This window comes from Cherax quadricarinatus, chromosome 1 (genome assembly GCF_038502225.1).
Source record: "Cherax quadricarinatus isolate ZL_2023a chromosome 1, ASM3850222v1, whole genome shotgun sequence".
Taxonomy (NCBI): Eukaryota; Metazoa; Arthropoda; class Malacostraca; order Decapoda; family Parastacidae; genus Cherax; species Cherax quadricarinatus.
Window position 1 is genome coordinate 100,740,706 of NC_091292.1, and position 20,432 is coordinate 100,761,137.

The 20,432-nt window shown below is 43.2% G+C and overlaps 1 protein-coding gene across 13 annotated transcripts in view; it reads left to right on the forward strand.

Annotated features, from left to right (window-relative positions):
- The window catches only part of raw, a 318,621-nt gene that overhangs the window by 239,244 nt on the left and 58,945 nt on the right, over window positions 1–20,432 (forward strand). Inside the window, exon 1 of one of the 13 annotated variants that reach the window (XM_070085152.1) lies at window positions 9,800–9,998. The exons of 10 other annotated variants lie outside the window; for them this stretch is intronic. In XM_070085152.1, coding sequence (XP_069941253.1) covers window position 9,998 — 1 coding nt within the window. In that variant the 5' untranslated portion in view covers window positions 9,800–9,997. Of the gene's footprint in view, window positions 1–9,799; window positions 10,115–10,187; window positions 10,413–20,432 lie in introns of those variants that run through there. 2 more of the 13 variants (XM_070085159.1, XM_070085173.1) reach the window with 2 other exon arrangements.

Genomic DNA, 20,432 nt, shown 5'->3' on the forward strand with positions numbered 1-20,432 from the left:
CACCACCAACAACAACAACAGCACCACAAACACCACCAACACCACCACCAACACCACCACCACCACCACCACCACCATCACCACCATCACCACCATCACCATCAACACCACCACCAACACTACCACCACCAACACTACCACCACCAACAACAACAGCACCACAAACACCACCAACATCAACAGCACCACCAACACCAGCATCATCATCAGCACCACGAACACCATCATCAATGAACCACGAGAGAACAACCAATCATCACCATGAAAAAAATATATAAACTCGTGTTGTCGTGCACCTATTTATTTTTTATCTCATCGTATGCGCGTCCACAATCCTTTTCACTGCTCTATCCTTCCCTACCCTTATCCTTGCAACTCTTTATGACTACAAAAAAACGAACCAGGTGGGTATATTCCCTCTTCCCCCTCTCAGTCAGGCAGTGAAAAACTCTCGAAACATTTTTATGATACGTAGCAAACATCATCAGCCTTGAATAATCCGTAGAAGTTTACTACTTCATGTAAATAATGTGGGAAGGACTGGCGTGGGTCCCAGCAGTGAGTGGAGTGCTTAGTTGGAGTGCGTGGGTTGGCGTAGGTAAGTGGCTATAGGTAGTGGAGTATGTGGTAAATTGGAGCGTAGGTTGTGGGCGGTGGCAGGTGACGGGGTTTTCCTAACCAGTGTCTACCTACCTGACGAGAATTCCCCGGGGTGCAGACATCACAACTTAACTGGTCAGAAAAACTTTGCAGGAACCTGTCAAGTTCCATCTTGAATGCAGTTAGATGTCATTCATCTTATATTTAAAAGCTGTTGGAAACCATTGATCCCTTTGTTCACTGGCATGCCCAGTAAAGTAGAACTCATTCTCTTGTATTTTCCAGATGTCAGTTACGATCCATCTTTCTCGCTTTCCCTCCAGGAAACACAGTTTGAGGGATATTGCGCATGCCAGCAATTTAGGTATTTGAATAGATGTGGGCAGTGAAGGTTTTCTGAACATTTTCATGATCTGGTGTATAGCAATAATCCTGTCCTAAAAGTACCTTTGTCGAGTATTATAATTGGCTTTCTTTATCTTTTTGGAAACTTCATGTTTTCCAATTTATCGCTAATCTTGCAGCTGTGACGGTAACATTACGGCCACATTATCAATATCTTTGAACAGTGTCTAGTAGTAAGATTATTTAAACACATGGAATCACAACATACAAATGACACAAGACAACATGGATTTAGAGCAGTTCGCTCATGTCTCCTTCACCATTACTACATTATTTTTGGACGCACTGGAAGACAAGCAGAATATTGATGTACTATTCATAAACTTGCAAAACTGTTGACAAATGTGACCAAAGCGTAATAATCAGCTATAATGGAAAAGGAATATACCTGGAATAGCGGGCATATGGATCAGAGGCTTTAATGGTGAAAAACTGTTCTCTGGCCAAGAGATACGTGGTGTGTAGGGGGGGAGGGGAGCGGCAACATTGAATGAGCACCAACGAGGAGCTTCCAAAGAGCATCACTCTCCCCCGCCCACTCACCTGGATTTGGGCAGGTATTTGTGATCCCCCCCCCCTCCTGCCAAGACACCCTTGTAAAGTGTTGTGTGGGCGACGCCTCCCCCCTTTAAACCTGGCCGCAGGTGAGGGGAAGAAAGGGGGGTAGAGGGGGAGGGGAAACAAGCAATCTCTTCCCTGGAAAATACTTTGAGAAATTTGAAATTTACTCGCGCGCTCGCTCTGATTACCTGTGTTCGTGTGCAGGTTAGGTGCTGGTCAGTTAGTAAGGGAGTATAAAGGTAGTTATGGAGTATGGAGGCGCAGGTGTCGCCAGCCGTGTATGCAAAGTGCCAACACCCACGCCTTGCTGGGGTAGTTACCGTGCTTGCATGTGCGAAAGTGCTGCACCAATCCGCCAGAGAGTCAACCTTACTGGCAGTTAGGTGCCTCCAGGCTCTGCTTCTTGTGTGGGTGTTGGTCGGCACGGCTATGCAGGTGTAAATGTACTAACATGGAGTCTGCCGAGAAGAGTTGTAAAGTCTTTTAATTGTTATTAGATACACACATTTTTTAATATTCTTTGCCCAACACTTGAATACTTCCAGCAGATTGTTTTGCTACCATTCTGCCATATTTGCCCATAACGTAACTTGCAACAAGACGTAGAGTTTCTCACACATCTTAGTAACACTTTTTTTTCTGCAGGATGTTACCCTCAACAGTCGAGTAATGATATAGGCTGGTAATGTAACATTGGGTAGATGCACACCTAATTCTCAAATTAAAAATGCCACTTGCACGAGGTTTTACTGCCGAAGCGGCTAGTGTATGGTGCACCCCCATATCCAGTAACGCAAGAGCATTTGGTTACACTGTGCCCCAAAAGGTTTCTACAATCGCCGGTGTAATCGCCCGGCCCGGGCCTTTTCCAAGAGGTGGCCCGGCCTTGGCTCACTGTCGAGGGAGTGTCTCAGACCAATGTCTGCCATGGGAGGAGGTACAATTACCTCCTTGTCTTCTGGGACCAACTGTCCCAAGGCCTAGTCCCATTCCCCGCCTCCACGGGGCTCGGAGGGAGAAGCTAAGTGCCTTGGGCTGCCACAAACCCCGCCCACACTGGGCTCGAAGGGTGTAGCCGCTGTATAGCAGCAGACTTTGTCAGGAGGTGGAAAGGCAGCAAGCACTACAGGATCCTTTTCGAGCCACACCCCAGCTTTGGGTCGAGGCCCGAGCGCTGGGGAGCTCAATAATGCCTCTTGTGTATTGCTGCTGCTGCTATTACAACACTTGTCCGTTGCACTCCTCCCCCATAAAAAAAATGGGGGTTAACAAGAGTATATGCGAATATATATCTACAATTCATGTCATATCTGATGAAAGCAAGTTTAGGAGATTTGTTTAACGTGTCGAGTATGTTTTCTTCATTTGTAAGATACCTTGACGTATCACATAGATTATTATACTTCTCTGTATTACCCATTCTCATGTCACGAGTGTATTTTGAATTATCTTTACGGAGAAGCGTTGAACCCATGGGGGTCATATAGTACCCGAGATTGGGAAATCATTTTTTATCCAAGAACGTACAGGATAGCATCAGTTTATTGTACCAGTAGTCCTTCACCACCATCAAGTTATCTCGTGGAAGAAGTGTATTTGACAGACTCGTGGAGTGCGCGCCTGCACACGCAGATACGAGATGGACGAGCCAAGTGTAAAAGGTTGGTGAGAGAACTGTAACAACCGTATAGAAGAGTCAGTAATATGAGGAGAATTGCACAAGTGTTGGTGCACAGTGTATGATGGAGTGACTAGATTAATCAAACTTGGCACACGTATACAATGATTCATATTTTTATGTTGAACTCAATCAGTAGTGCCGCCTGATGGTCACGAGTGTGACCAATGTATACAGTAATTCTTTCTCTTTGAATTTGTCAAATATTCTGTCAACATTTGATAGTGAAATTGTGCTACATAAAAATATGAAAAAATGTGAAAAAGTATGATAACGTTGCACAAGCTATTTTTTTCATTAAACATTTGCTTACGTTGTAGCACCAATTAAGGTTGGAGGTGCTAATTGTTAACCATGACTGTCGGTTTTGTGTTCTAACTCTGTGTGAAGCAAGCTGTACAAATATACAAATTAATTCTTGTATGTTTAGGCCCCCCAGACCAGCACATGTTGTATATTGTTGACAAATCTTTTCTAGATGCAAGAACAAAATTTAATACCTGTAAATATTAACCTCTAATATAATTATACACGCTGTAGATTGGAAGCACCAAACGGCCCCCGAATTGTCTTTAGGATGGAACTTGACAAGTTCCTGTAAACCATTCCGTATCAGAAGTTTTGTGGTGCGGCCGTCATGCAGCGTGGTGCATCAGAGAACTAAGGCAAAATTGAAAATAGCACGCATATCGTGCATGGCGTTAGAATGAGTTGACAAGTCACGTACCTGCCCATTCTGCCCTTAAAGCTAATCAAAGGACATGCTCAGAGAAACCTAAAGGCATCATCCTCAGAAGACAAAACAGAGATTTGAGGAAAGTTACTCCTGCAGTGTCTTGGAAGATTAACCCTCCGTTTTTTCCTTCTGTTCCTCCTCCTCAATCAACAAGATATACAGCGCCCTTAAAGACAAGCACTGTATTCGCCTGGCAGTAAGAACAGAGGCATAGAGAGACACCCGATGAAGCTGCCACACACTTGCAGGCAGCAGTACATCATGGTCCTTACAACAGACGTAGCTGTGGTTGCCACCATTGTACCCAGCTTGCACAACATTCCAGTGACAGGTGTGGACAAACACCACATTTACGTTGCAACACATGAAATTGCATCCACCTTGAGCACACGGGAAGCTGGGATTGTAGAGAATTTGAAATAGATTATAACTGATAAAGGAAAACAGAGATATTGAGAACTTGAGTTTTTATAGCATTTAAAAGTTTCAAGAGTCTAGTGAGCCCTGAAATATATTTTCGTATGACTCCTCAGAGCCGTCACACACCCGGTAGTGTTTTTTTGGTCGTCTTCCAACGTTTTCGTTTAGAACCTGAGAACACTTCATCCAGTTAGCTTTAATGGCTGATGCATTTTATGAAAAGGCTGATGCATTTTATGTGTAGGTGTAAATTTGCAAATTTAGTAACATAAATTCATATTGCTGGACTCTGTCGGAAATGCATCTTCTGGTCGGCTTCAAACTTAAGTGCTGGTGTATAGTTCTCCAAAAAAGTTTTGCACTATTTTTTAATTATGTGAGAATTTGTCAATTTTATTACATTAATTATTTTCCATACAGTAACTAGATAATGCCTCTTCTGATATGCTTCAAGCCTTAAATGCTAGTGTATCATGCTTAAATATTTAACTGCATTATAAATTTATTCTACGCTTTACCTGTTCCTTTTGCGTGCATTGAGCTAGACGGGGCTGAGTTTATGGGGTATGGTGATACCTTGTTTTCGTATCGTGGTTTATTATGTTCTTAGATGCTATAATGGAGTGTGTTTATCCTGCTGCTCACACACAGTACACAGCTACATACCAGAGGGAAAGAGCCAAGTGCTCTGCCACGGACACAATTTGTGACCTTGAGTCGGGAACGCAACTAGGTAAACCTTGACGCAGTTTTTAAGATTCTTTTAACTAGGTATTGAGCGAGTCATCATATGATTAAGACACATTAACAACTATTTTTCAGTGTTTTCTCTCTGTGTTGGGTGCACCATCCTCACACACACACTTAGCATTTTACATTGTAGTTATAGTTGTGCCGCCTGAGCGGCTTGTTTATTGTGCACCCCATGCTCATCCTGTGAGAGGTAGCGCAAAAAACAGGATTAAAGTGGTCACAATGGGTCTTTGTCAGACCCCGCTGGGCATTGTTACATCACTAGAAAGAAATATGTCATTTCATATTTTACAATTACTGCATATAATTTATGTACACAATACAGTATGGAATGCAGTCTCAAAAAAAATTGATATCTTATTACTCTGTAGTTTCTTGTACTATGCTTCCACTCATTACATTTTTATCTAGACGTTGCTACACCATCCTGCCACGTTGTACTTTTTCCTTTGTAGAAATTGCTCCACAATCCTGTCACACACACACACACACACACACACACACACACACACACACACACACACACACACACACACACACACACACACACACACACACACACACACACACTAAAGACCTCTTGCTTTTCGCTGTTTACACTTCTCTCTTTCCATATTTCTTACCGCAGATCTTTAATGATGTTCTATAAGTTCACTATTTCTTAACGTATCCATTTTATTAAATTAAATCTTTATATTCTGATTTTTTTTTCTTTAAAACTTGCTGCGGTGTTTCTCCAAACCTGTAATTCGGTTTCTCTCTCTCTCATTTTTTGTCAATTCATCAGCTCTCTCATTCTTTGCATGTTAACGTCAGACGGATTTGGCATCATCAACCCGAAGCAAACTGACTGCCCTGGAATTGGTCACCGAAGTTAGAATGGAAAGAAGTACCGACGAAGTTATTCTTTCAAACTTAATGTCCGCCTTATTTAGTTTTTTTGTAAGTTGCAGAAATATCACTAGCGATATTGTAGAGGACTTAAAAAATGTAACATGCGAGAAAATTTTAAAGTATTAGTAAAGTTTATATGGACTGCGCGGTCCGAACAAACTTTGCTAATTCTCTGCTTGTTGCATTTCTTAAGTCCTCTACAATATAGCCAGCGATGTTTCTGGAATCTAAACTAAATAAGGCTGACGTTAAATTTGAAAATATAACTATGTCTATACTTGTTTTCGCTGCAACCTTGGTGGCCAGTTTGAGAGCAATCTGTTCGCTTCAGGTTGATGATGCAAAATCCTGAGCTTGTAGACTTTTCACTATATCTGCAATCTTTTGGTTTCTAACTACGTTGAACACATCATCCATTAATATTTTCTGGAACCACACTAGTCACTCGGTAAATATCTGTTAGGAGACCTCAGTCAGCGTTGATAATAGCTAGGTATTATTATGACACCGATGTATCCGACTCGTATTGCTCCCAAGGCAATGAATGACTCACGAAATCGTAATGACACGATTGCAAACATCATACCACGGGCGGGGATAGAACCCGCGATCAGTCTCAAAACGGTGTGGAGTTTTGAGACTCTGATCGCGGGTTCTGTCCCCACCCGTGGTATGGTTTTTTTTAAGGCAATGAACTAATGGAACTAAATTATTATTCATCCCTAACTCTTTGTCAGACTCTTAGCTTGAACACGCTTCAATAATCTAGTTTTATGGAACAGACCAGTGACTGTTTTTCTTGCAATTATGATCTGGTTATCAGAATAATAGATGTGAATGCCATGTCAGTGAAGAATAAAAAAATATTTCAGGGTATGTAAATTAAACGTTTTGATAACCGTGTTCCCCACTGAAACACTCACCTACATGTTTATTAATAGTGATATATAAAAATGCGCATCTGGTTATGCATTTATTGTCCACTAAAATACCTTTTCATTGACAGCTAACCCACAAATTACAAATTATAATTGGACGACTCTTTTTTTTTATCCGTCCTGTACCATTATTAAATCACGAATTACAAAATTCAAATATTTATTCAAATACATTTTAAATTTGTGAAATTTGAAAGTTGCAATCACCACTTATACGCTTAGCCAGCGCTTCTAAGCACGAAATTGAGGATGCATTAATTCCAAAACAGCAGATGTTAGAGTGGTTGTATATCAAAGATATGTTTTGGCCGTAAAATTGCATGTTCATGCAAAGGGTGACGCATTAACCTAGAGTGTATGACTGACAAAATCTTGGGGGCTGTTGTTGACACTTGTGTGTTTACAAAGGTTGCTAGCGATCATAAATTTACGCCTTGGGCGTGTGTAGGTGGTTGTGGGTGTGTCCAGGTGGGCGTGGGAATGTGTAGGTGAACATTAGCGTTTATAGGTGGCTGTTGGCTTGTGTAGGTGGACGTTGGTGGTTATAGGTGGACAATGTCTTGTGTAGTCGGACGTGGACATATGTAGATGGACGTAGGCGTATAAGTGGACCTGGGTATGTGTAGGTGGTTGTGAGCGTATATAGGTGCATGTAAGTGGGCTTGGGAGTGTGTGGATGCATGTGAGATGAGAAAGCTGGGTGTTGTGAACCCCTATCCTCTCCCTCCGTGGCCCCCTTCCCTCACTACCTCTTCCTCCATCCCTTCCTCACTACTTCCTTCCTTCCTTCACATGGTGACCGGGTCACCTGGTGGAGGGAGTGAAACGGAGGTTAGACAGTTGGAGGACACAAAATAGTGGTGATTGATTAATGCGTGAAGTAAATAAATGGACGAGATGGATTATGGCTACATAGTTGGATGGTGAAAGCAAAGGTGGCTGAATGGTAACAGCATTGGGCCTACAACATGTAAAGACCACGGTTTGAGTCCCCGTCCATCAATCTGTTTATTCATTGACAGCCTTTTATTACGACTTGTTTTGGGTTATGGACTGTGTGGACTTGAGGAATGCGAGAATAGATGTTCCACGAAAGCTTCTCGGGCTTCTCGGGTCACAGTTGGTACCGCTGATAACAAACAAGTTGCAGAAGTGCTCGCTGTAAAATCATCATATGTAAGCTAGGCGACTGAGTGGTAACAGTTGGTTGGGTTTGTTGCATGTAAGGATCTGCATGAGAGTGTCATCGATTGAGGACACGGCAACTCTACAAAAAGATATAAACAAAGTTTTCCAATGGGCAACAGAGAAAAATATGATGTTCAATGAAGACAAATTCCAACTACTTCGTTATGGAAAACTGGAGGAAATAATAACTAGGACTGAGTATACTATAAACTCTAATCACACAATAGAGCGGAAAAGTAATGTGAAGGATCTGGGAATGGTAATGTCCGAAGATCTCCCCTTCAAGGATGGATAATGAGAACATTCAAGACAAAATATTCCAAGCCAATGATGATCCTTTTTAAATCACTTGTTTTCTCTAGGCTGGAATACTGCTGTACATTAACATCCCCATTCAAGGCAGGTGAAATTACAGATCTAGAGAAATATACAGAGAACCTTTACTGCACGTATAAGTTCCATCAAACACTGTAACTACTGGGAGCGCCTGGAAGCACTTGTACTCACTGGAGCGCTGGCGAGAGAGGTATATCATAATCTACACCTGGAAGATTATGGGGGGGCTGGTTCCTAATCTGCGCATAGAAATCACTCACTACGAAAGCAAAAGACTTGGCAGCCGATGCAACGTACTCCCAGTGAAAAGTAGGGGCGCCACTGGTACACTAAGAAAAAACAGTGTGTCCGGGGCCCAAGACTATTCAACAGCCTCCCACCAGCCATAAGGGGAATTACCAATAGATCCCTGGTTGTCTTCAAGAGGGAGCTGGACAGATACCTAAAGTCGGTGCCAGATCAGCTGGGCTGTGGTTCATACGTTGGACTACGTGCGGCCAGCACTAACAGCCTCGTTGATCAGGAGGCCTGGTCATGGACCGGGCCCCGGGGGCGTTGATCCCCGGAATGCCCTCCAGATAGGTAGGTAGACCACGTTTCGAGTCCCCGTCCATTCTTCTATTTATTCATTGACAGTCGTTTATTATTTGTCTTGAATTGTGTATATACTTGTGTATATAATTGTATATAATGTGTACATACTCGTGCAAAGAACAAAAGAGTAGTCTAGGCAAACTCAATACAGAACTTCGTTCATACATATGATGAGGCCCAAGAGGCCAGAAATCAGTAATGCCAATTAAAGTAGCCTAGGAGGCGGGGTCCAAGAGCTAAGTTTCGACCCTCTCAAACACAAATCGGCGAATACAGACACACCTCCCCCTACCTATCTGCCACTCCCTCCCTCTCTCCCTGGCTCTCTCCTAAGGTCATCGGCGTGGTGCGGGAGTCCGTGGCAGAGGCAGAGATGTTTTGGTAATGTTTAGCGAGACAGTTGTAGGGCGGGCGAGCAATGGCAACGCGTTGCCAGTGTGGAGCATACATGACGTCAACCACCAGTTTAGACCTCTCCTGTTGGGTTTCCCTGGCTACACCTGACTAACTCTTATCTCCCATATTCTGCTTATCAGTGGAAAATTAAATTCTAAGATTTAAACTGACAGTTATGAAGAAAGAAAATCAATATGATGCGCAAGGTAACCGCGCGGCAATATGGGTTCAGAAGGCTGTCTTAGAGTAGGGATGAGGGTGGCCATGGCGGTGTGTGTAGAGATGCTGCCGCAGTAGTCGTTGGGCAGCCTTGGTGACGCCTGCTAGTGTGTGTCTTCTCTCTCCTGCTCCTCTTCCCATCCTCAGCCTACCCTTCCCCACTACATCAGTGGAAAGAGCTTCACTCTCGTGGATTATTGACATGGGCTGCTGCAGCTAACATGGACGTGGCCCGCACCTGTGGCTGTAGATGACAACAAAGCCTCAGTGATAGATACAAGTGTGTGTATAGATAATGTTGTTGACTGATTAGTGTGTATATAGTGTGATAAAAAAAATGTGCTCTGCCAACGTCAAACATTGACCACAATACTTTTTATTGGGTGTAGACTCTTGGTGAGTAAAGTCGTCAGTATGGTCTCCTTATTATACTCACATACCATATCTGCGTTTGCGAGAGTTGAGCTTCAGCTCCCGTTCATCGCGCCTCGACCTTCAATCAATTGGTCTGTTTTCATTTCTAACCTCTTGGCCTTTATCGTATCTACTTTTAAATGTTGTCTACCTTCATTACCCCCACTGAAATCAATCGGGTTGTGATTGTGGGTTTTCAAGCAGTAACAGCCTGACTTAGCCACCAGAGAGCTTGTTCTCAGGCTGGGCCGCGGAGTAAAACTCTCTTAACCAGTCACAGGTATGTCATAGGTACTCTAGTTTACCTTTACGCTAAAAAAATAACTAACGTTACTGTGGTTCATGTTGAATTTTAACTTTCATCCGTGATCTCTCGTCCAGGTTCCACTCTACATTTGATCCCTTTTACATTGTAGATGGGATTCCTTAGCTTTTGCTTAGATGATTACTATCCCAAAAACATAATAAATGAACGAAGAGCCTAACATATTCTTGAGTTCAGATGGCGAGGATATTTCCTCATTCCTTAAAATTCCAACGCTGTACGACCCCAACGGGTTTAGTTTTTTGTTCATGATTTAAAATTAATTTTGTTCTGGTTCTTCCTACATCAAAGAGTATATGTTCACTTTGTCATCGTCTTTGAGTGTTATATATTTGTGCTCCTCAAGGGAGGTGCCCAAGATCCTGCTGTTTACCATCAAAGTTGGGTGACCCGGGGAAGAAACACATTTACCATCACTTGCTACCTAGCTGCCTTACCAGAGGTTCAGACCTCATGATCCAGTAATAATCCATGGAACCCCATCATCCCCTCCCTACTTATCAAACATTGTTTGGTGTTAGCTCCTTTTCATTCTTCCCTCGTATGCTGTAAGAAAGTTTAGTTTTCCTTGGTGGAAAACTCTAAACTTTCCCAGATTTTTTTTTCAAAGCAGTGGTTGTGTTAGCATTTGTTTACGTAAAAATTTGTCTGTTAGGAAAATATTCTCTCAGAGGCTAGGTACATAAGGTGTTGAATGATGAAAGTTTTTCTTTTTGGGTCACCTTTGCCTCGGTGGGAAACGGCCGACGTGTTATATATATATATATATATATATATATATATATATATATATATATATATATATATATATATATATATATATATATATATATAATGTAGTGTCCCGAATGCTTCCTTATTCAGGCTTCTAAAAATGTGCTTAAATTTGCTAAACCTGTCATGCGATTTTTGTGTGGGCTTCAAGAGATAACTTTGGCATGACTTCCCTCAGGTATTTCTCTGTATCTGACTCTTGGAGTTGTAGTGTTTAGTTTGTAATTTATCTTCAGGCTTCTCTCGCAAATTCACATCGTTCTTTGTACTTACTAGGACAGAACTTAACAGACAGTTGCTTGATCATTCTTAAAACAACAAATTATTGATGCATGTATCAACAGTTTGAATGTAGCTAATAGTCACAAATTACAGGTTTAAAGGAAACTAAACGTTTTCGCTAGTACAGGAGAAACGTTACTTGTAATCATTTGTTTTCATCCCTTTTGTCATCTACGAGCTCTAACGTGAAGGAATATTCCCTCAGGCTGGTCATTCACGAGAACATAGAATACCACAGTAGGTCTGGTTCATGAAAGGCAGTTAAAATGCTTTGCTATATGTACAGGTAAGTGCGTGGAAAAAGACACATTGCATTTTCTTTATTTTTTTTTTCCAATTCCATGATAAGCAGGTCTAGGATTGGCCTAAGGCCTGATAATTATCCCTTGGTGATCACCGCTTGTCAACATTCATCTGGAATAGACTGAGTCCAAGTTATTGGTAAAAGAAACCTCTAGTAAATTGCATGTATCCTGAAGAAAAGCAGAGACCTAGTTGAGTGCCCGGTAATCGCTCCGCGTCGTTATGGGATCTTTGAAGTGCTGGCTCCAAAAGTTTTTTCATTGCCATTCCTTGTTAGGTTTCTTATATACATGTACTTGGATTGGGTTCTTCGCGCGGGGCGTTATGATGTGTTGCTTTTGGGTCCCATATTCTTCAGGATCAGGTCATGGTTAAACTTGATAATATGGCCTTCAAGTTCTTATGTGATGCATGTGTAAGTGATAATTGGTCTTGGGTTACTTCAGGTGTCACACATAACATGCCAGGTCTTCATGGCCTCGTGTGCCTCATTTGAACTTAGTTGGTGCATGGTCCTTAGGTGCTCATCTCTCACATGTACATTGTTTTAAAATTCCCATGTGCTTGCCAAGCTGTGGTTGCTTGGGTCAACTCTCCGCTCCTGGCCTTTCCACTTTTCAATTGAAGTGCGTCACGCGTCGACTGTGACCTGGTGTTTACCACACAGGTCACCAGGCACTTTGTTGGCCCTGGTTTATGTCACGCATGTCATAATTGACCAGTGTATAACTAACCTTTAGAGGGCAGGGACTCGAGGGAGGTAAATAGCCTTTCGCTGCTATGTATGATGATCTGTGTAACTGTATTTGTGGATACCTGAATAAACTTACTTAAATGTAGTTTGTTCCAGCTGGAAGTTTCTGGTTATTTACAGTTTTATACTAATGCTGGTAGAAGTGTCACTGATACACTCATGCTGGTAGAACGAACACACACACACACACACACACACACACACACACACACACACACACACACACACACACACACACACACACACACACACACACACACACACACACGAAGAGGCGGGGCCAGGAGCTATGAATCGACCCCTGCAACCACAAATAGGTGAGTACAAATAGGCGAGTACACACACACGTACGTACGTTTACAGTTACACTTAAATATGGTTTGTTAATAAATACAGTTATTGTTACTCGCATATTTTTTATTCTGTCCGTATTGTAACCATTGAAAGCGAATAGTGAATCCATGAACCACCAGGCCACGGTGCTCCGTGGCTTGGTGGCAAAAGCTCTCGCTTCACACGGTGAGGGTCCGGGTTCGATTCCCGGCGAAGGGGTGGAAACATTGGACGTGTTTCCTTACACCGGTTGTCTATGTTCACCCATCAGTAAAATGGGTACCTGGGTGTTAGTCAACTGGTGTGGGTCGCATCCTGGGACAGAACTGACCTAATTTGCCCGAAATATTCTGCATGACAAGGGGCTTTCTATATAGTAGTATGTCATTGATGCCAACTAGACCTGTATATCTTGTACTTGTAAATAAAGATATTACTAATTATTATTATTATTATTATTATTATTATTATTATTATTATTATTATTAGTATTATTATTATTATAGCATGCATATGACGTTATAAACTATAAGGCGTTAAAAAAAATTAAGTATAAAGATAAATGCCTAAGGCACAATATTAATTTCGCAATAGGATGTGTTTACTCACCTAATTGTGGTTGCAGGGGTCGATTCATAGCTCCTGGCCAATGTGTGTGTGTGTGTGTGTGTGTTGTAGTAGTATGTGTAATAAAGAAAGAGAGTGAAGCAAGCAGCGTATGCTTCTGACTTGGACATGTGAGAACGAATGATATATTGTGCGTAGTTAATATAGCAACGTGAGAATTTAGGACGGGGCGAGTAGGGCCCTCAACACCCCTCCTCCCCACCCCCTGGACCGCCTTGTGGTGGGTGGGTGAGGGCGGGGTGTCACCGGGGCTATTATAATAATCTCACCTGATAAATATTCTTCTGTAGTTCAAGTGCTAGGTATATCATTACCGACACACTTATGGGTAAAGACACGTGTGCCAGACTAAGGACATTTAATAAAGGAAACGTTTTGCCCACTAGGAGCTGTCAATCATAGGATTAATAAAACCACTAGCAGGTGAAACTTTTTTTTTAATACCCCTTAAGTGTCGTACAAGTATGTTTAACAGCCCTGTATTCTCGTAGACCAGGAGCTGCACCCTAGTTCCCGTAACTACACCCAAATACGCACACTCATTCACTGTTATTCAGTACTGAGGAATAGTGTTGGCTGGAGTTACTTCACACATGGATTATTACGGGAAGCGCTAAACCCGTAGCGGTCTTTCAACGCCTTGAGAGTGAGAGATAATCGGATTTGGATTATCGAAGGGGAGCACAGGTAAAGTTCCTTGGATCAAGAACCCCTCACTAACGTCAAGGTAGGTAGGAGCCTCCTTAGAAGGGAAACCATCATGGTCGGGTAGCTTCCTTACCTGCCGCCACAGCATCCCTTGTACCTTATCTCCCGCATCCCGTATTCGAATCTTATCTTTTTCTTCCTCTTACAACCTTGATAACAAGTTTCATATTATCAAGTGTCTGGAACAGCTTAATGTTATTGTTGGGGTTCGAACCGGCTGTTTGAATTGTGCTGGTCACTCCTTTTTTATTTAACACAATTGGCTCCACAAGCATTGTGCTTCTGCTTGAAGGTTTAGAGAGGACCATGGCAGTTATGTGCAGCAGTAAATGTCTCCTTGGGGGTAGCGTCCTCGACAGGGGCGAAGGCCGGCCGTTTATTAACAGTCTGGGGAGGTAATCGCCACTAAAATACATAAACAGCGATATCCAAGTTCCCGGGGTAGTGGCCTTCACGGCACACTTGTCTCCGGGAACCAGGCTAACACACGCATAGCTTCCTTGTGCGGAGTTACACTCCTCTCCCTGCCTTATCCCCCCTCCCGTCCTGGCTCCCCCCCTCTTCCAATCCCCCCTCGCACTTCCCTATCCCCAACCCACTTCCGCTCTTCCCTATCCCCAACTCTCCCTGGCTTTTCCCTATTCCCTCCCTCGCTCCCCCTCTTCCAAGCATTTCATGTATCAGAAATCTTCCCTATGAGGATAGACTGAGGACCCTGAATCTGCACTCTCTAGAAAGGCGTAGAATTAGGGGGGATATGATTGAGGTGTATAAATGGAAGACAGGAATAATTAAAGGGGATGTAAATAACGTGCTGAAAATATCTAACCTAGACAGGACTCGTAGCAATGGTTTTAAGTTGGAAAAATTCAGATTCAGGAAGGATATAGGAAAGCACTGGTTTGGTAATAGAGTTGTGGATGAGTGGAACAAACTCCCAAGTACAGTTATTGAGGCTAAAACGTTGTGTAGTTTTAAAAATAGGTTAGATAAATACATGAGTGGGTGTGAGTTGGACCTGATTAGCTTGTGCTACTAGGTCAGTTGCCGTGTTCCTTCCTTAAGTGAATGTGACCTGACCTGACTAGGTTGGGGCATTGGCTTAAGCCGGTAGGAGACTTGGACCTGCCTCGTATGGGCCAGTAGGCCTGCTGCAGTGTTCTTTCTTATGTTGTTAGGTAAGACACATATGCAACAGTTAGGTATCTTTATTACGAAACGTTTCGCCTACACAGTAGGCTTCTTCAGTCGAGTACAGAAAAGTTGATAGAAGCAGAAGAGACTTGAAGACGATGTAATCAGTCCATCACCCTTAAAGTTTTGAGGTGGTCAGTCCCTCAGTCTGGAGAAGAGCATTGTTCCGAAGTCTGAAACAATATGAAGTTGAAGTGACAGGATGGAGCCTTATATAGCGCCAGGAGGTGAGACGTAGGTCACTAGTAGAACGCAGATGTTGGGTGATGGACTGATTACATCGTCTTCAAGTCTCTTCTGCTTCTATCAACTTTTCTGTACTCGACTGAAGAAGCCTACTGTGTAGGCGAAACGTTTCGTAATAAAGATACCTAACTGTTGCATATGTGTCTTACCTAACAACCTGTCGGTATTTTATACCATTTTAACAGTTCTTTCTTATGTTCTGTATCCTCAGCCCTCCTTTGTTCCCCCCCCCCTCTCGAATCCCAGTGCCCCTCCCTTCTCTCACTCCACCTTCCTTTTCACATTTCGCACCTTCACTCTCTCCACCCACTTCTCTCACCACATTATCTCAATCGATGCGCACCACCTTCCCTCTCACACTCTCCACCACCCCTCTCCCAAACATACCCTCTTCCACCATCTTTCCACAAGACCTACATATTCAGGAATTGAGCTTCTACATCCAGCCCATAATCAAGGTCTCCAGAACAGGCATCTTCTCAAACAGCACTCTTACTCTGTACTACTTTTTAATCTATCCTCATTTCATCTCTGGTATTTGTGCATGGGAATCTTCTACAGCAAATCATCTATAACCAGTAATAACTAAAAGCGACTGCACGAACGATTACCTAATCTAGTGCCAGACAACACACGCCCCCACTCTTCATAATCATCTTGCATAACATTAACTCTTACTAAATAACAAAAAGGCACAATACCGTGACTGGAACGATACACAAATAACCCGCACATAAAAGAGAGAAGCTTACGACGACGTTTCGGTCCGACTTGGACCATTGACAAAGTCACACTAACAGAGGTGGAGCAGGACGGCTATATATAGGCAGGAAGAGGTGGAAGTAGTAGTAGAAGTACAAGAATTGTATATAATACCGACAAGATGAAATTAAGACACATGCACAACACCTAGGCATCCCCATCGTAGACGTTTCGCCATCCAGCCAGCCACTGGATGGCGAAACGTCCACAACAAAGACAACCAGATGCCGCACATGTGTCTTAATTTCATCAGTAGTTGTAGTAGTAGTAGAAGAAGAAGAGGTAGTAGTAGTGGTAGTGGTAGAAGTGGGAAATAAGGATGACGAGCCAGTCAAAAACGAAAACAAAGGAAGGGGAGCACTGCAAGAGAGCTAGATGCCCACAGAGGGAGAGCAAGCGCACAGAAGTGCGTGAAAGGGGAAGTGGTAAAATAAAAAAAATGAAGAAGGAACAGAAACACGAGACAGGAGAGAGAAAGACAACCCAGAGGAGAAAAGGAAAGAGGAAAGGGGAAGAGGAAGAAGAAAAAGAAAGAAAAAATGAGGATACAGGTTAAGTCACGGGTGTTCTGAAGTTTGGAGCATTTTACAATGTAGTGGGAGAGGAAGGCATCTACAGAGACGAAGCCAGGGCTAAGGTGCATACAAGGAAAGTTGTGTATTAGAGAGGATTCAACTAGACGGCGACTGTTCGAGTTGGAAGTAGGGAAGACAGTTTTAGCAGAAGACCAGTCAATAGGATGGCTATGATCTCTGACGTGACAGAAAAGAGCATTGTTAGTGTCGGCAAGCCTAACACTATTTTTGTGCTCCCTAAGTCTGTCAGAAAGAGATCGACCAGTTTCTCCGAAGTATTGAAGAGGACAGGAGGAGCAAGAAATAGAGTAGACACCAGGAACATCTGTAGAGGGAGGAGAGGTATGAACGAGATTAGTGCGAAGAGTGTTAGTCTGGCGGAAGGTAAGCTTGATGTCTAAGGGACGGAGAGAATTGTTGAAATTAGAAAGACCGGAAATGTAGGGAAGGCAGAGGATAGAAGAGTTCCCATGAGTAGAGAGTTTGGGAGAGAAGAAATTGCGTTTAGCACGTGAGAGGGCAGAGTCTATGAAATGGGAAGGGTAGCCAAGACGGGAGAACGAATTATGAAGAGTGGAAATTTCTGCTGGAAGGAACTGAGGATCACAGATGCGGAGGGCACGGAGAAAGAGGGAGATAAGAACACTTTTCTTGACAGGGGAAGCATGATAGGAAAAGTAGTGAATGTACATGCCACTGTGCATAGGTTTACGGTAAACGGAAAAGGAAAAACCTGTATCTGAGCGGTGGACATGGACATCAAGGAAAGGAAGCAAGGAATTAGATTCCCATTCAGCTTTAAACTTAATGGAAGGGGCAAGATTATTAAGAGCTTCAAGAAAAGGTTGGAAGAGACTGGAGTCATGAGGCCACAGAGCAAAGATGTCATCCACATAGCGGAGCCAGAGTGAAGGTTGCACATCGAGGGTAGGAAGAAGAACAGTCTCGAAGTATTCCATGTAAAGATTAGCAAGGACAGAAGAGAGAGGAGAGCCCATAGCGACACCGAAGGTTTGAGAATAATATTTCCCTTGGAAGGAAAAGGAGTTAGAGTCCACACAGAGGCAGATCAGATCAAGAAAGACATCAGTGGGGATAGGGAGATGAAGAAACCCTTCATGGGCCTTCTCTCTAAGGAAATCAAGGACATCATCAAGAGGGACATTGGTGAAGAGGGACTCAACGTCAAGACTAAGCATCTTACAGGTTGGGAGAGAGCGAACCCGTTCAATGAAGCCTTGAGAGTGACGGAGATGGGCAGGAGAAAAAGTACCAAGAAAGGGAGTGAGGGTTTTGGCCAGCCAAGAAGCAAGAGAATAAGAGACAGAACCTCTAGAGGATATGATAGGACGAAGAGGAATATCAGGTTTATGAGTTTTGGGAAGGCCATAGAAATAGGGAAGAGAGGGACAGATGACACGAAACCATTGAACAAGGTGAAAGTCAGTGAAGCTGATTCTTATTGCTACCAGGCGTCGTAAGAATCAGCTTCGCTTCCTACGTGACTGTCTTGCTGAACAAGTTCTGCCCCCTTCCTTCTCCCACTTCCTGAAAACCAACCCACTGGGCACTCCCTTTCCTGATCATGCCCATCTCCTGCTTCAACAGCTCATTCTTTCTACTAAATCACAGGTTGAAGATGCCTTCTTTACTTTCCGTCAACGTCAACGTGCTCTCTTTGCGGCTCTACCACAGGATCTCTGTAACCTTCTCTCTACCATTGCCTTTGACACTGCTTGCCTGAATGCACAAATTCATTCTTCCAAACTACAAAATAAACTTCAACATCTCATCTCAGCTAGCCCTTGGTCTAAATTCTCCCTCACTGACTGTGTTACTAATCTGTCTTCTGTCTCACTCTCTCAATATAAGCTTGAACTTCTTGGTTTTGGTCTTTCCTTTGCCACTTCGCCTACTCCTCGCGCTGGTATTTCCCTGATTAGCTCTTTTGATTCCTTTCGTCAATCTCGCTTCTGTAATCTTCCTGACTTGTCCACTTTTCGTGGTGCTCTCCTTCCTGCTCTTGTTAGTCTGTTTTCCAAGAATCACCACCTTCCACGCCGTTACCAACTTGCCCTTTCTTCTCTTAAATCCAACACTAACATTGTCATACTATCTTCTGACAAAGGTAATTCGGTAGTTATCCTTGATCGCGAGGATTACCTCCGTAAAGCTGATGTCTTGCTCTCTGACTCACGCACCTACACTCCTCTCGTTTCCAACCCTCTTGATCGCATCAAGAGAACTTCAACAAAAAACTAAGGACTCTCTCCGACCTCTGTCCTCCTGACTTTGACCTTGTTCAACGGTTTCGTGTCATCTGTCCCTCTCTTCCCTATTTCTATGGCCTTCCCAAAACTCATAAACCTGATATTCCTCTTCGTCCTATCATATCCTCTAGAGGTTCTGTCTCTTATTCTCTTGCTTTTTGGCTGGTCAAAACCCTCACTCCCTTTCTTGGTACTTTTTCTCCTGCCCACCTCCGTCACTCTCAAGACTTCATTGAACGGGTTCGCTCTCTCCCAACCTGTAAGATGCTTAGTCTTGACGTTGAGTCCCTCTTCACCAATGTCCCTCTTGATGATGTCCTTGATTTCCTTAGAGAGAAGGCCCATGAAGGGTTTCTTCATCTCCCTATCCCCACTGATGTCTTTCTTGATCTGATCCGCCTCTGTGTGGACTCTAACTCCTTTTCCTTCCAAGGGAAATATTATTCTCAAACGTTCGGTGTCGCTATGGGCTCTCCTCTCTCTCCTGTCCTTGCTAATCTTTACATGGAATACCCTCGAGACTGTTCTTCTTCCTACCCTCGATGTGCAACCTTCACTCTGGCTCCACTATGTGGATGACATCTTTGCTCTGTGGCCTCATGACTCCAGTCTCTTCCAACCTTTTCTTGAAGCTCTTAATAATCTTGCCCCTTCCATTAAGTTTAAAGCTGAATGGGAATCTAATTCCTTGCTTCCTTTCCTTGATGTCCATGTCCACCGCTCAGATACAGGTTTTTCCTTTTCCGTTTACCGTAAACCTATGCACAGTGGCATGTACATTCACTACTTTTCCTATCATGCTTCCCCTGTCAAGAAAAGTGTTCTTATCTCCCTCTTTCTCCGTGCCCTCCGCATCTGTGATCCTCAGTTCCTTCCAGCAGAAATTTCCACTCTTCATAATTCGTTCTCCCGTCTTGGCTACCCTTCCCATTTCATAGACTCTGCCCTCTCACGTGCTAAACGCAATTTCTTCTCTCCCAAACTCTCTACTCATGGGAACTCTTCTATCCTCTGCCTTCCCTACATTTCCGGTCTTTCTAATCTCAACAATTCTCTCCGTCCCTTAGACATCAAGCTTACCTTCCGCCAGACTAACACTCTTCGCACTAATCTCGTTCATACCTCTCCTCCCTCTACAGATGTTCCT